We start from the raw sequence: 17,606 nt of genomic DNA on the forward strand, positions 1-17,606 counted from the left end.
TATTAAAATGATAATTTCAAAAATATAGGTTAATTTATATTTTTTAAATCATTTAATATCGGTATATTTTATTTTACTAAAATTATGGCCCAAATAAAGAAATGACACTGTAGAAAGCATTAAAATTTATTTTAATTATGAATAATTATGAATGACATTATCAAATACACTTTATAAACAATCCTTTAAGCCAATCTTATTGATTTTGAATCCTTAAATTTTCAAATTGATTTCAATATATTTTGTTTTTTTTCTTTTGACTTATTTGCACGATAGATTTAAGATTGGAAATTCATTATTAATTCTTAAAAAAAAATTAATTTACCTTCTCTTCGCAATTAACCACTTCAACCAAAATGATATTATCTAAGCCATGAGATTTTGCTTATAGAGAGCAAAGGTTTTGAACATTGTTTAGTGAAATTTCCAGACTTTGAATAATTTTTTTTGCTAAAGTTTTGATTTCGCCTTTTTGAAAATAACATTAATCTAGGTATTTAATATCTTTCTTTCCAATAAATAAAATTTCTTATAAAAAAAATTGCTCATATTTTTATAAATATTAACTACTTTATACTTTACTTGTTTTTGAAACAATTAATAACTAAAACTTTTATTAACTAGGGATTCTTAAAATATCTGCCCTATTTTCTATAATATAAATATATAAAAAATATTTAAATTTAAAGCACTTTTTATAGATTGTAATTTTATTAACATTTATTTTTTATTAAAATTCATTTTTTTTAATGTAAAATTAAATAAATTTTATTCTAAATGGGATTTATCATTTATAAATTATAATCAGACTTTTAATTTTTAACCTATCTCGTTTAATGCACATTTTTTGAATTTAATAAATATGATCACAAACTTAGTAAATATTTATTTCTTAATATTTTTTATCTCTCTCTCTCTCTCGACCCAATGTATAATTTATTTATTATTACTAAAACTAATGCATCAGAAGGTTCATCAACACTAGGTAATACATTATTTTGATTGCAATTGCAATAATCTTTTTTTTTTTAAAATTAATTAAGAGAAATTTGATTCTTAAAATATCTACCCTATTTTCTATAATATAAATATATAAAAGATAAAGAAATTTTTTTAAATTTTTATCAATTTGTAAATTTAAATCACTTTTTATATAAAGATTGTTATTTTATTAATATATATTTATTGGAAATTTTGTATAAATTTTTAAATAATTATAATTGGTACAATTTTTTTAAAGTATAATTTTAAATTGTAAAATTAATAATTTAGTTTCTCTTCTCAGACTTTAACCAAAATATTATTATATGAACCATGTGGTTTGGTTTTATAGAGGGCAAAAGGTTTGGGCATCTCTTAGTAAATTTTCTAGACTTTGAAATATTATTTTATCTAAAATGTGATTTCGCCATTTTCATAAATCAACTGAATCTAGCTTTTTAACAACTTCGTTTCCAATAAATAAAATTAAAATTGGTTATATTTTTATAAATATAAACTACAATATATTTTACTTGTTTCTGAAATAATTAAAAACGTAATCTTTAAAGCATTAGTCCAATTCTAATATATATAAAAAATATTTATACAAAAATGCGCTAATCTTTTAGAATATATACAATATCCTTTCTCTGTTTTAGAAACAATTAATATCTTAGCGAAATCTTTGATTGTGGATTCTTTAAATGTGTATCCTATTTTTTTAATTCTTTTTAATATAAATTGAAAGATATTCAGAATTAAATTTTGAATTGTTATAAATTTTTAGATTTAAATTAATTTTTCTATAAATATTATTATTTTATTTGATACTTTTTATCAAAACTATTTTATGCGAATATCGAATTTAAAAATATGGTTTTAACTAAGTTAATATTTATTTCTTAATTATCTCTCATCTTTACTTATAAGTGTATTCAATTTATTATTACCAATAAGAAACTATAAAAAAAAATGAAAGAAATAAATAGCACATTATTTTCATGTATTGGTATAATTTCATTTCTTAAATTGAACAAATAAATTCATAAAAATTCAAAAGTTTATAGCCTAGGAAAAAGACTTGAAATATTTATCTTATAAAATAACTCATTCTCTTTATATTATTTATTGCCACTTTATCTTTAATATTGAAAAAACTTTCAAATTTGTTAAACCTTAAATAAAATCTATATAATACATGAAATTAATATTAAAATGATAATTTCAAAAATATAGGTTAATTTATACTTTTTAAATCATTTAATATCGGTATATTTTATTTTACTAAAATTATGGCCCAAATATAAGAAATGACACTGTAGAAAGCATTAAAATTTATTTTAATTATGAATAATTATGAATGACATTATCAAATACACTTTATAAACAATCCTTTAAGCCAATCTTATTGATTTTGAATCCTTAAATTTTCAAATTGATTTCAATATATTTTGTTTTTTTCTTTTGACTTATTTGCACGATAGATTTAAGATTGGAAATTCATTATTAATTCTTAAAAAAAAATTAATTTACCTTCTCTTCGCAATTAACCACTTCAACCAAAATGATATTATCTAAGCCATGAGATTTTGCTTATAGAGAGCAAAGGTTTTGAACATCTGTTTAGTGAAATTTCCAGACTTTGAATAATTTTTTTTGCTAAAGTTTTGATTTCGCCTTTTTGAAAATAACATTAATCTAGGTATTTAATATCTTTCTTTCCAATAAATAAAATTTCTTATAAAAAAAATTGCTCATATTTTTATAAATAGTAACTACTATTATACTTTACTTGTTTTTGAAACAATTAATAACTAAAACTTTTATTAACTAGGGATTCTTAAAATATCTGCCCTATTTTCTATAATATAAATATATATAAAAGATATTTAAATTTTTTATAATTTTAAAGCACTTTTTATATTAAGAATGTTGTTAACAATTATTTTTTATTAACATTTATTTTTTATTAAAATTCCTTTTTTTTAATGTAAAATTAAATAAATTTTATTCTAAATGGGATTTATCATTTATAAATTATAATCAGACTTTTAATTTCTTAACCTATCTCGTTTAATGCACATTTTTTGAATTTAATAAATATGATCACAAACTTAGTAAATATTTATTTCTTAATATTTTTTATCTCTCTCTCTACTCTCGACCCAATGTATAATTTATTTATTATTACTAAAACTAATGCATCAGAAGGTATCACTCAACACGAGGTAATACATTATTTTGATTGCAATTGCAATAAATCTTTTTTTTTTTAAAATTAATTAAGAGAAATTTGATTCATATTTATTTAAAGAAAACATAAAAAATTTAAGTTTTATAACTAAAATAAAAGACTTGAAATATTCATCATGTAAAAAATAATTTATGGTATATAATTTTGATAATCTTGAATATTAAAAAAAAATTAGTTTTAGGTTTGTTAAAATTTTGTAAAAAATATGATAGTATGTCTAAAATTAGTATAGATAATTTGGGTCGATTTATAAAATATGGCCTGGATAAGATAAAAATTAAATTGATTTAAGAGTTTTATTTATCCTAATACGTTAATTTAGATTTTTAAGGACGAATTAAATATTTTAGCAAGAATAATATTCCTAAGCCTCGAGATTCCGCCTAGATATCCTAAGCAAACGGTTGTGTCATCTATGAACTAAAATCTTTAGCCTTGTAATACTTTTCTGACAAAATTATGAGATAGCCTTTTTTAAAAATTCTCTACTCAAATCGAGTCGAGAATAATTACATTTTCCAATACGCACATTATTAGCAAATAATACTAAATCAAATTTCAAATTCATTTTAAAACACTTTTTTAAAAAACTAAATTCAATCATTTTTGATTTTTAATTTTATCACATTTGTAGCATATTTGAATAAGATATATTTTTATTCAGTTTATTAAAAAACTTCTCAATTTCTTTTATAAATATTATTTTTATTAAAACAGGACATGATCATCACATAAATTTTAAAAAAAAAGAAAATATAAAAGAAGAATATTATAATAATAAGAATTGTCTATAATTCATATTAGGAAAAAAAATTTTATGAATATAATTTTATAAAAAAATACAAATATAAATATTCAAAGCAAGCATCCTGTGAATGAGACTACTCATGAAGCTAATGTAATTAACCTTGTAGCAATGACTATACTTTGCTTTGAAAATATGTCTTTGTAAGGTTTATCCGTAAGTTTACGAAAGTGAGAACCAAGATCCGTAAATAAGAATAAAGTATTATTCCGAAATGTTGTAAAGGTAGTGGAAATGATCGGAATGAATATGTAGTCTTGTAATATTTCCGAATATTTAGCAATTAATCTCTTTTTCTCAAGGATTTTCGAGGGTTTATTGGAGGGAGCACGGATCAGTGCATGAGTAATTCCTAAATAAGAATTTGTCTCTCTTCCAAGGAATTTGAGAAATTTTATCTGGATGTTTCCTATAAGATCTAAAAAGACCTGGAGGTATTGGAATGAATGGAATTTTAGCGGATCTCTATACTCATGATCGAATTTATAAAAAATATTAACTTAATTTATATATTTTATCATTTTTTTAATCACAAAATTTAATACTCATGATCGAATTTATAAAAAATATTAACTTAATTTATATATTTTATTATTTTTTTAATCACAAAATTTAGAGAACATATTTATTAAGAAAAAACTTATTAAATATATATTTGGGAGCCCCTTAAGGTTTTTACTTAAGAATTAAGATCGCAAATAATTACGTTTGTTTTGAATTCCATCTCTCAGATGATTATTATTTTTTCTCGTAAAAGATGTCAACAAATTATCCTTTATTTCCCAGCCCCCCCCCCTTCGCCCCATATTAACATTTCTTCTCTTTTTTAAAAAAACATTTTTCACTCCATAACATAATAAATTATTTTTTAAATTGAAACACAATTAAAAACAAGATATTAATTATTTCAGACCCTGTTTTTTTAATTAATATATTTTGTTTTAATTGCAAATAACATTTTAATAAAAATATTTTAGCCCCAACAGTCTCTACAAGTAATATAAAGTTCTGATGAACAATAATTTGATATATACCTATAAAGGAATGCATATTATAAATTCATCTATATTTTTTAAATTAATATATTTTGTTTTAATTGCAAATAACATTTTAATAAAAATAATTTTAGTCCCAGACTCTACAGGTAATATAAAGTTCTGATAAACAATAATTTGATATATATATATATATAAAGGAATGCATATTATAGATCCATATATATTTTTTGAATTAATATAATATTTATGGCTGCTATTATTGAGATAATTAAGCTCCATAAATAAAGCTTATTTAAAAAAAATTGCATATATTGTTCATATTCTTTCATCTTTTTATCCTGCGCCAATTATAACTAAGTTTGTACTTTTTTTTCAAATGCGATTCGTGATCGCTGATAAGCAACTTGGAATTTGAATTAGATATTATATAATGCTATTTATATTAATTTAAATATAAATAATCTGTAAAAAATGAGTCGACTGTTTAATTATAAATGAGCAATAGTTTATTTATTTTTTTCATCAACTTATTTTTATTCATTTATAAAATATATATATAAAACCAAATTCCAATAATAAACTATGATTTAATAAAAATTAAAATAACTCATTCTAATAAAAGGGAATTGGGACTACAAGTTTCTAAAACATATTAATAATTATTTTTGTAAATATTTTGTTTTAAAAAATAAAAATTCGATGGGTTCTGATGTAAGGGCTATTTTACTGCCTGTTTTTTTTATATTTTAAAGTTCAGCTTGACATATGAGGGAAGAGATAACAAATGCTAAAAAAACTTCTTAATTTCAAATATTTTTTTTCCTCGTGTATATAAACCGGATTAGAATTTACATATTTTAGAAATGAAGTGAGGCACGTGAAGTCCGATTTACCTAAATACCAAGTTACAGAAGTTAAACCATCTGGCCTTAGGCTAGCATCTGATGATAAATTAGCAGGCTCCAGGATGTTTGGTATTCAAAAAGATCGGCTAATAAAATTAATCGCTGCATGCGTTGCATGTATGCCTTGACTATATATACAAATAGGGCCATGGCGCGTTTTGGAATCAACTAATTTTTGTGTGTTCTTACAATGTGGTTGAAATTACATCTAATTGGATGGCCTATGACAACTTTGCTCAATCTGATAATAGGTTACTTAGATTAAGACTTGGTAATTACAACCATTCATATCACTATTACAGTCAGATTTTGTAATGGTTGAATATTTTCCAAAGGGGAGTTTGATGAGAATATTTTTTTAAAAAAATGATTGATTTTTAAAACTGTGGTATCCTTAAGAGTGATACAATAATAAGATTTATAAAAAAGCAGAATTCGTCTTTGCTTTGGAGTAAAATTTCAATTGATATCTTGCACATCGAAATCTATCATATTTCATTGTCAACTGGTTTTAATTGAATCATGAGCTGCGAATGAACTGATAATTTTTTATGTTAAACTGCCTTTAATAAAATATTAAATCCGGAAGTCCTTTATCATTCCAAACATATTCTCACTTTGGGAATAATAGAACCAACAATATACAGATTTGGAAAATTAGCCAACTCATATTTTTCATATCTGTCGATAAAAAAAAAATTACGAATGCAAGTTTTGATTTATTGATTTATTTGCTTTTTAAAAATAAAGAAATTTTTTATTTAAAGAAAAAAGCAGATAAAAATAGAATAAAAAATATTTTACTTTTTATTTTTCTTTTTAAATTATGTTTTAAACGTTAAATTTAGTGTTGTTAAAATAGCTCGACTTGAGCGATTACGGCTAAATCAATATTTTATCCAGAAAAAAATTATACGCAATCCTGAAGATTTTGCTCATAGATGGAACAAAGATTTGGGCATCTAGTGGATAAAATCTCAAGGCTTAGGCAAGACACTTCTGGGTAAAATATTGAAATCGACGCAAATCGGGGTCGTTTAACATCATAAATTTTTTTATTTAGAAAAAATTAAGGATATATCTTTCATTGAATATTTTTATTTATAAAATAAATGTCATTCAGGCTTTTGTTTCTTTATAGAATTTTCAAAAAATGGTTATAAACTAATTAAATATTTATTTCTTAATTTTATCTCCTCTACTTATAAGTGTAATCTATTTATTATTACTAAATAACGGGAAATCTAGATGGAATAACATTAGCATGGAAAGATAACACATTATTTTAAATGCAATTGCAATAGTTTTAATATCCTTAATTGATTGCGAGTTTGTTATAATTATTTAAGGGAAACATGAAAAATCAATAGTTTTAAACCTGAGAAAAAGACATGAAAAATCTATCGTATAAAATAACTCTTATTATGCTTTAAAATGTCCTTTTATATTTTTTATTGGCACATTATCTTGAATATTGAAAAAAACTAGTTATAGTTTGTTAAACTTTAAAAAAATTAAATTGATTAATAGTTTGTTTTTTTCTCAAAAATATTATTTGATTTATATTTTTCAAATCATTTAATATTTATATATTATATTTTATTTAAATTAGCCTTTAACTTAAGAAATAACATTAAAGCCAGTGTTATAAGGCTTTAGTTTCATTAACTAATTAATATTTTTTTTAAAATATGAATATTTTTAAATCTCCATATATTTATATGACCATAATAACGGAACTAAACTTAATAAATAACTCATTCTTAAAAATATCTCTATAAGTTATTCCAAAGTTTATGAAATAAAATACAATGATAATAGAGCTTTAATGCTAATTAGTAAAGACTCATACAATTTGTTGAAAGTAGAAATGAATTTATATTGAGTGTTCCTAAACGACTCGATTTGAGACATTAAATGACTAACGTATTACTTTAGCCAGAATAGTATTCCAAAGCCTAAAAATTCCACCACCTAGATGTCCAACCAAATCATATGTTATCTATGACCGAAATCCTTAACCTTGTAATACTTTTCTGGCGAAATTATGAGATATCAGTTTTTAAAAATCGAGCCGAGACTAATTACATTTTCCAATACACACATTATAAGCAAATAATACTGAATCAAATATCAAATTCATTTTATATCTCTACTTTTCTAAAAAATTAAATTCAATCAATTTTGATTTTTCATTTTATCTCATTTGCAGCATATTTAAATAAGAAATATTTTTATTCAGTTCATTAAAAATTAAGCCTGGTTCAATTTCTTTTATAAATATTATTTAAACCAGACTTGATCATTATATAAATTGAAAAAATAAAATATAAAAGTTACAATTTTATAATAATAAAAATTGTCTACAATTCATATTAGGAAAAAAAAAATTAATACATATAATTTAAAAAAAGAAAATACCAATATTAATATTCAAAGAAATCATCTTGTGAATGAGGCTACTCATGAAGCTAATGTAATTAGCCTTGTGGCAATGACTATATTTTGCTTTGAGGAGAAGTCTACGTTTATCTATAAGTTTAAGAAAGTGAGAACCAAGATTCGTAAATAAGGATAAAGCGCGATTCCGAAATGTTGTTAGTGAAAATTATCGGAATGAATATGTAGTCTTGCAAAATTTCTGAATATTTAGCAATTCCTAATTGGTCTTTTTCCTCAAGGATGTTCGAGGGTTTATTGGAGGGAGCATGGATCAATGCACGAATAATCCCTGACCAGGAATTTGTTTCTCTTTTAAGGAATTTGAGAAATACCATCTGGTTACCTATCAGATCTGAAAACACCTGGAGGTATTGGGAAGAACGGAATTTTAGCGGATCTCAAAGCTATAGGATAATCGAATTTAAAAAAGATTTTTTAAATTGATTTATATATTTCGTTAACTTTATTATTATTTTTTTGCAAATAATCACAAAATTTAAGAATATATTTATTAAGAAAATATATTAACTAAAACTTATATAATAGAAAAATTTTATTTTTTAAAAATAAATATATTTAAATTTCTGGGGAGCCCCGTAAATGTTTTCACGACTGAAGATCTCAATAACCATTCTTAAGGATAATTACGTTTACTTATTAATTCCATCTCTCGGATGATTAGTATTTTTCTTCGTAATGAACAAATCCATATTTAATTTTTTTCTCCCTCTTTAAAAAAAGATTTTCACTTTATAACATAATAAATTATTTTTTTAAATTGAAAATTTTAAATAAAATTATTTACCAATAAAAAAAACATAATGCAGAATTTTTATTTTTTTAAATAAATATTATTTTCATATTTTATATGTGAAATAATAAATTACAAATTAATATCTCAATAATTTGAAAATATATATATATTAAATTTTTTGGACTAAAATATTATAAAACGGCATACAATTGTAAATAATGTCTGGCATGGAACCGAGGATGGAGATAAAATTTGATCTGCATATCTCGAGAGATAATCCTTGTCTAAGATATAAATTATCTTTGGAATCTCCTGTGAATGTTGTTAATCTTTTACTCAAAGTTATTAACAAGAGGATGGCTTCTCCGTCGAACTTCCCCAATGTGGTAGTAACGAATGGTAAAAAAAATATGTTAGAATATTTTTTTGCGTCTAAATGATTCGGCAGCCACAATGGATGCGAATTGTGCGTTTAATTTTGCATACGACAAATATAATCTCATACCAAAGATTTTTTATATCGCCGGCCAGTTGTTTGAATCTTTAATGGATATATATATAAATAGGTAAATAAAAAATACGTCGATATTTAGCTCACTAATAAAATTTATAAGCCATGATATTCTTGCTTATGGATGGTAAAATGATTTGGACATCAATCAGCCAAATTTCTAGACTTTAGAGATATTATTTTAGCTAAAATTTTGTTTTAGCCATTTTCAAAAATAATACGATTCTAGCCTTTTAACAACTTCCCTTCCAATAAATAAAAAAAATTTATCTTCTATGCACTTATATTTTTAATTATAAGCTACTTTATATTTTCCTTATTTCTAAAACAATTTTCTAACTTCTTTAAATCTTTAATTGGAGATTCATTAAATATCTACCCAATTTTCTATAATATTATAATTATCATATACCCTCTAGGGTTTGGTTAAAAGACGCTAAAGCTACCCGGACAGCTGTTTAAACTTTCAAACCACATAATAAATAAATATAAATGACAAATAAAAGAAAAATCCCCTACTGGCATAGTTTTAGTTGTCGCCGTTGCGGGGTATTTTATTATATAAAGATCATTCTACTTTTCGGTAGCATTTATTGAGATGCATCTGTTCTCTCTTTTTGTTGGACGTTTCTATCCATTATAATTTTACCAACTGACCATTTATTTATATGTATATCAATAAAAGTCAGGTCATGACACGCCATTTTGGTTACACGTATAAATATTAGTACATGAAAACTTAGAAAAAAATGAAAATCAAAATGGCCTGTCACCAGCTGATTTGAATTCAAATAAGCTCCAAAATGCATTTTAAATTAATGTTGAAATCGGCACAAATCAATATTTTATCTAGAACAATATTTCAAAGATGACACAAATGTTTGGACATCCATTCGCAGAATCTTGAGGCTTAGGTAATATTTTTCTGGTAAAAATATTGTGTTATCCGTTTTTAAAAATTGGCTCAAATTGAACACTTTTAGTAACACTAATTTTAATGAATGAATTACTCATCAGTCTAGATAGGTATTAAATGTCATTGGTTCTGTCTAAATGCATCATGGGTTACGAAAAGTAAAATCAGTTTTGAAGGTAGCTTTGAAAAAAGTATTTTACTATTTATATAATATAATATAAACTCTTATAATTTAGAAAAAAATATCGATCAAAAAAGAACGTTTTATTTTTTCTTTTATATTTGCTTTAATCATTTAAATAATATATTATTTTTAAATTAAATATAAATAAAATATTGTTTTTTTTTCTTTTCTTTTTTTTCTAAATTTTATTTTTTTATTACAATTTAACTAAACTTTTTTAACTTTTAAAAAAAAATATATATTAAAAATAAAATAAATTTAGTCATTTAAAAAATTAAAAATTTCGCGTAAATATACATATATTAAAAAAAACATATACTGTATTTAAAAAAATATATATATAATTTAGCAATTCTAGATATTTCAAGAAATTTAACAACCAACGACTTCATAATTGGAAATATAATTAGTGCAAATGATTATAAAGAAGAGGGGGGGGAGGGGGGATTTTAAATAATTTAGGGATGAAAGAAAAAATCTAGATTAATCGGGCTCCTCGGGGAATGACCTATGAATCATGTGAAATTAGATTTTATAATCTGAATTCCTATGCGTTGACGTAAGTAGACGCCTTGGGTCTCCTGATTTTGTTCTTAAGGTTCTGCCAATCTTTTTAATTAGGCTAAGAGCCTGACTTCCAAGGGATGTTAAGGTTGTCGTGACAACTGGTACCAATTTATATTCATCTGGAATATCCATATATTTATTTGTTTTAAAATCTTCAGTGTATTTTAAAATGTCTTTATTGATGTTGGAGGGTGAGAGGGGGTCAACGCAGGAGAAATCCCACGCTAGAAATTGGCCATTCTCCCAAGGAATTTGTGAAATTCTATCGGGTCGTCTCCCATCCGTAAAGAGACATGAGGGTTCTAAAGTGGCAGAAAGCCTGCGGACTGTAAAGCTCGTTTTATGAGAGCATTACATCTGTTATGCCGGATTGAGCGACCAGTGCTAGAGATGCATTAGAGGCAATGACGACCAGTTTGACTTACATGTTTTAATTTAAAGTTTGAATATATATTTTTAATATTTTTACCCATTTTAGATAAAAACTCTCAAGAAATTAATGTTTTAAAACATTAAAATAAAGTTTTTAAGTATAAATTCTCAATTGATCAGCTTCTTCGTGGTGGATTTTTTTAAAGAAGATATCACATCTTGATTTACCCCCTTAAAATATTTTAACTCCCCGCACTCCTATTAATTTTATCCATATCACCAGTAAGATAAGTAGAAGCAAATATCTTTCACCCCCGTTTATTTGGATAATGCCCCTGATCTTTCAACTGCTTATTAATATATAATTACAAAATTTTCTTAGGATAATTTTTTTTTCCTCTCTATTATGTGTATCATTCATGTTTTGAGAAATGCCATATTGTTTTTTCCTTTAAATTTTCTTTTGAGCCACGATATTTAACTATTTTTGACTTTTAATTACAGCAAATTAAATCATTGTATTTTATTAATATTATTCTCTTTTAGAAAACAAAGATAATTTTCACCATAAATTACAAAGTAAGAAATTTGTAATATAAGAACAAATCACCAGTGTTGCTAAATCCTAATTTTAAATGCAGCTCCTTAACGCAATGGCCAATAAAGTACCGCGCTACCGCTACTTATCAAAAAAATAGTCCTCTATTAGCTGCCATTTTTAAAAAGTAGCTTGGCTATTTTTAAGCTATTTTAAAAAAAAGAAAATTTTTAATAATTTATTTTATTTTTTTGTCTATAATTTGAAAATCTACATTTATGAAAATATTCATTAATTATAAAATGAATTTATAAATTATATATAATTAAAAAGTAGTTTTCTTATCATTCTTTTATTATTGACATGAACATTCAAAAAATTAAAAACACTATTAAAATTTAAAAATAAATAATTCAAGGTGTTGCCAAAAGTTATGACAATTATCCCCTGCAGTTAAACACCTTAATTTATAGCCAACTTTTGAAAACATTTATTAAATTTTGGAAAATGAAGGAAAATTGATATTATTGTTATCAAGATTTTCATCTTCATCAAGTGTAATTTCGTTAATATTATCTGTGTTTTAAATCACACATATACCCATTTTGTAAAAGTTTTAAATCTTTCACATATATAAATTTCAATTTATAAATTAAATAATAAAATATAATAATGGCTATTTGGCAAAAAAATGGCGCGCTCTTACCTTAAGCTACTATTTATTCATACTATATGCCCTTTTAAAGATGATATAATACCATAAATTGTAATTATATCTAATTATAGAATTTATAATATTGTATATGAGTCTACCCATTTAATCATAAATAATCACCATTTAAACCTAAATTTAGTATCATTTTTTATCTTGTGGTCCTCATCTGACACCTAATAATTTTGTCGAGGACATAAAGATGATAAATTCCCCTAAATGACCATTAAATTATTCGTGATTGTCAAAGAATTAAATCTTTATAAACTGTTCCATATAAATATCCCTAATCAGCCAGAACAGCTTTTGATCACATTGAGGATATTTTTAGTATATTTATTTAAGATTTTTCCTAATTATAATTTTTTAAAAAAAAATTTATTATTTTTAGAACTGACAAAAAATTTTATTCATGAAACTCGCAAGGTACATTAATTTTAACAAAATAAAAGCTGGGCATAATATATTATAAGTTTTTAAGTTAACTTCAAAATAAAAACAAAAAAATTTTATTTTTATTTTCAATAATATTGATAAATATATCTAGGCGGTCTTAATTCATCTGCTTCTAGCCTTGTTAAAAGATAATCATTCTCATTTTTAACTTTTTTAAAATAGGAGTTAAGTAATGACTTAGAAGGAAATCTAAAAACTATAATATAACCTTTACACGAAAATACTATATTTTATTAATTTGTAAAAATATAATTGCAATCACAATTTGAAATTTTTTATATATATTTTAGTTACAATGTGAACACCAGAAAAAGTCACGCACAACTGACAAAAAATGCATGTAAATTTTTTTTTCCATTATACATAATTAGTTGGATTTCCATATTTTTATTTGTTAATTTTAGAAATGGTTCTTACCCTTTCATCTATGCAATAGAGCCCCATGTTGAATTACATCAAAGTATAATAATGCTAATTTATTTTTATGTTTCAATAAGGATATTATACACCATATATTTCCTTTAAAATTTAAGGATGCATCCAAAGTTTAAAATATTTCCAAAAAAATAATGATTCCCGCATTTATACATTATGCGTCCTAATTCGATTTCGAAAATTTCATTAATAAGTTAATTTTTTAGAATAAAATAATTTTGACTTGAACGCACCACTTAAATAATTCACATATTTTAATAAAACTATCCCAAATAATTTTGGTTTTTTTTAACATTATAGTATGGCACATTATATTTTGCCTTTTAAAAAAATATATTTCAATCTGTCTTTTATTTAAGAAATCTTAAGAATAAATTAAGATTTCATGATATCGTAATGAAGTTTATAAATACCATACAACAGGAGATGAGATATCTACACTTTTATTTTTATGCCATATGAATTGAAAAAAAAATAAGGGATAGAAAAAGCAAAGCACTACTATTACATTTAACATAATTTAATATATATTTTTTTGTCACCAAATAAAAAGTTGAATATCATAGATTGCAAAATTTTCCCAATTAATTATTTACAATTAAGTTTATTTTGATACCAGGGGCCTGCTTCAAGACCAAATTAGTTAAATTCTCCTATATGATAAAAAAAATAATCCTATTTTCGAAATTATTAATTTTATTTTATGGGACTATTATATTTTTAGCTTAAATCTAATAATAAATATGTATTTTTAACAAATTTAATTCTAATAAATAAAACACAAAAATAAAATTAAGAATACCACCTGAATGAAGAGATTATAAAAGTAAAAATTTTGGACCAAAAGGAAATCCGTGTGGTAGTAATCAATAGAGTGGTAAAATAAATATCATATCCATTAAATATCGTTGCTAAACATTTAGATTTAGACAATCTTTACATAAGATTTTAGCCAAAATAATATTAAACAAGCCTCAAAATTTTGTTCATAAATTTTCAAACCTTTCTGGCCTCTATAAGCAAAATTCCTTGCATAATATTCTTTATCTAAAATATTGAGTTAACCGTTTTTAGAGCCCTTTAATGCTCAATACTAGTAAATTCATATATCATTTTTTTCATATTAATATTTCTGTCATATAATGTCAATGTCCTAAGATGTTTTTTCTGGCTTTAATTTCTTTATAGCGATAATATATTTATATTAAGATGTAAGTGTCCAAAGTTGTTTGTTAGACCGTTTTATCTTATTACTTACCTTTCAAAAATAAATATAATATATAAAAAACTGATTTAGAAGTATAAAAAAACAAGAAATATATATTTATTTTGAAATAAGATTTGTAATGAAACCAACGTCTGGGCTTTTGAAGAACGTGAATTATGCGTAGTTGGAAAACTAAATTTCGACGGTGAATTTATATTTAACAATAATGATGAAAATCAAGGGGAAAATTATATTCATAAATATACAATTTTATAAATATTTCCAATATTCTAAAATTATAGGGTAATGGTGTTTGATTATCTTTCTGAAATCAATTATAAGGGATCATAATTATAAAAAATCGGATATTATATATAAATAATTTTAATTATAAAATTTATAGGTGTTGGATTACTTTTTGCTTTAAAATAAAGACATATGCATAATTTGACTGTTGAATTTTGAGCCTTTTTACATAAAAATGTAAATAATAAAATATCGATTTTGAAACAATCAATTTATTCATAATTATTAATTATATAATAATAAATTAACAGCAAAAACATAATAAAATTAAAGTTAACAATTCTCTTTCTATATAAATCATCTTATATAGTATAATTATTTGCATAATATATAATAATAATCGTTGGATTATAATCATTATACAATACATAATAATGTCTCCTTATTCATCAAAATTTAGCAGTTATCTATGATATAGACTAAAGTCTATAGATAAAGTTAGAATTTTTCAATGGCGAATATAATATATAAAAGATTAAAGGACAAAATATATCCTTATTTGGGGACCAGTGTTTATACCCATTAGCATAATACAAGTGAGCATTTTAAATATAAATCTTTTTCCATTTTCCTATTTTGAAAATTTTTTCTTACATAATTTTTTCCCGATTTTTGAGGTGAGGAACAAAAAGATTTAGCTTGGGGATATAGGGGATATACATGATGGATGTATTTAATGCCAGTAATCATTTTTCAGAATAATAAATATTATTTTTAATCAATATTATTTTTATTCTTTTCTAACGATTAAGAAATTTTAGCCCTGATGCTATAAGAGTGTTTTTAAAAAAAGAAATCTCAATGTTCTATACAAACTTAATCTATTCCCTATTCATAGTTCTCATTACTTGCCATGACCTAGCAAATATTATTTTAAAACTTATTTTTGTCTTTTTATAAAATTTTTAACATTTAATTTTTTTTTAATTTTCATTTTTTTTAAAAAATGTTCTTTTTCAATATATTCTTATTCTTTTTATGTATATTTTTTAAAATCACGTTTATTAGATAATGAATAATTTTTTAAAAAATATAAAAAGGGTCATTCTATAAAAGCCAAAGTGTGACTATTACTACAAATTCTCCCCAAAATGCATAATTATAGTTTAAATTAATAATTCGGATTTTTCGTTTTTGAAAAAAAAATTCTTTATGCAATTATTCTGATTTTGTCACCAAAATAATGTAAAAAACTTACATTTCTGCTTGACATATATCCAAAAGAGGATATAACGATGGTGTTAATAATTAGTCAATTTTGATATTTATTCTTTGTCTAGGAATCGGAGACGAGTTGATTTTTTTTAGAAAGAAAGGAATGCATGTCAAATCCTAAATTAATGATTTAACATAAAACCTAATGTATTCAACTATCTTGCTTCTGGTCATCATTTGATTATAAATAAGTAAGCTAAAGAATGTTTTCTGGCCCTCGTATTAAAACAAAGGTATAGAATAATGGTAAAAAATATATATATGAAAAACTGCCTAATTAATTAGTTAGGCTAGAGATCGCTATGGCCAACTCTGATTAGACTCAATGGGGCTCACACATTGAAAGTTTTTTCTCGGACCAGGTCGGTCTGTAAGAGATTGCCCGACCCTATGCCTGACTTAACCTAAATTTAAATATTAAAATTATGCCTAATAATCATTTTGTTTAAGCAAAATATTAATTAAAATCAGGTGTTATTTTTAATCTTACTCATATCATTTATTTATATACGTAATTTCGATTTTCCACATTAACATTTCTTGAATTTAAATTTAGTGACTAGTTAAATCATAATTATTCATATTTGGGTTCTACATGTCTATTTAATATCTTCAATATTATTATGTATTTATATATATATAAATTAAATGAATTGTATGCTCGGTTTACTTTGTTTGGCATTGAAAATAGCCTATGGGGATGGGGATTAAATTTACTTTTATTTAAGGTGGCAATATATGAATAAATACAAATTATTTTTTAAATATTATAAAGTTTAAACTGAAATACCCAAATAATATTAATCTTCAGGTTTGGGCCGGGCTCAGGTTGCAAAATAGAAATTAGCAGGCTCTGGTTTGAATAAGATTTTTCCTAAGAAAAAATTGATTTTAAAGATATAGTGGATATTTGGTTAGAAAAAAATTCGATAATATTTATAAGATTAAATTTATATTGTTTTATTGAAAATATGAATAAGTGCAAAAATAATAAAATATTTTTAAAAAAATTTCTTCAGTTAATTAATATTCCAAATCATCCTCTCAT

The 17,606-nt window shown here is 23.4% G+C and overlaps 1 protein-coding gene across 3 annotated transcripts in view; it reads left to right on the forward strand.

The window, feature by feature from the left end:
• The window catches only part of LOC135923809 (uncharacterized), a 37,696-nt gene extending 22,239 nt beyond the window's left edge, over nucleotides 1-15,457 (forward strand). For 2 of the 3 annotated variants that reach the window (XM_065458755.1, XM_065458757.1), the window contains 5 exons: nucleotides 13,331-13,365; nucleotides 13,686-13,735; nucleotides 13,800-13,855; nucleotides 14,628-14,707; nucleotides 15,170-15,457. In XM_065458755.1, the coding sequence (XP_065314827.1) occupies nucleotides 13,331-13,365; nucleotides 13,686-13,735; nucleotides 13,800-13,855; nucleotides 14,628-14,707; nucleotides 15,170-15,313 (365 nt within the window). In that variant the 3' untranslated portion in view covers nucleotides 15,314-15,457. The remainder of the gene's footprint in view (nucleotides 1-13,330; nucleotides 13,366-13,685; nucleotides 13,736-13,799; nucleotides 13,856-14,627; nucleotides 14,708-15,169) is intronic. The other variant, XM_065458758.1, reaches the window with a different exon arrangement.
• Nucleotides 15,458-17,606: the final 2,149 nt, after the last annotated feature.

Source organism: Gordionus sp. m RMFG-2023, chromosome 2, assembly GCF_954871325.1.
Source record: "Gordionus sp. m RMFG-2023 chromosome 2, tfGorSpeb1-WG-v2, whole genome shotgun sequence".
Lineage (NCBI taxonomy): Eukaryota > Metazoa > Nematomorpha > Gordioida > Chordodea > Parachordodidae > Gordionus > Gordionus sp. m RMFG-2023.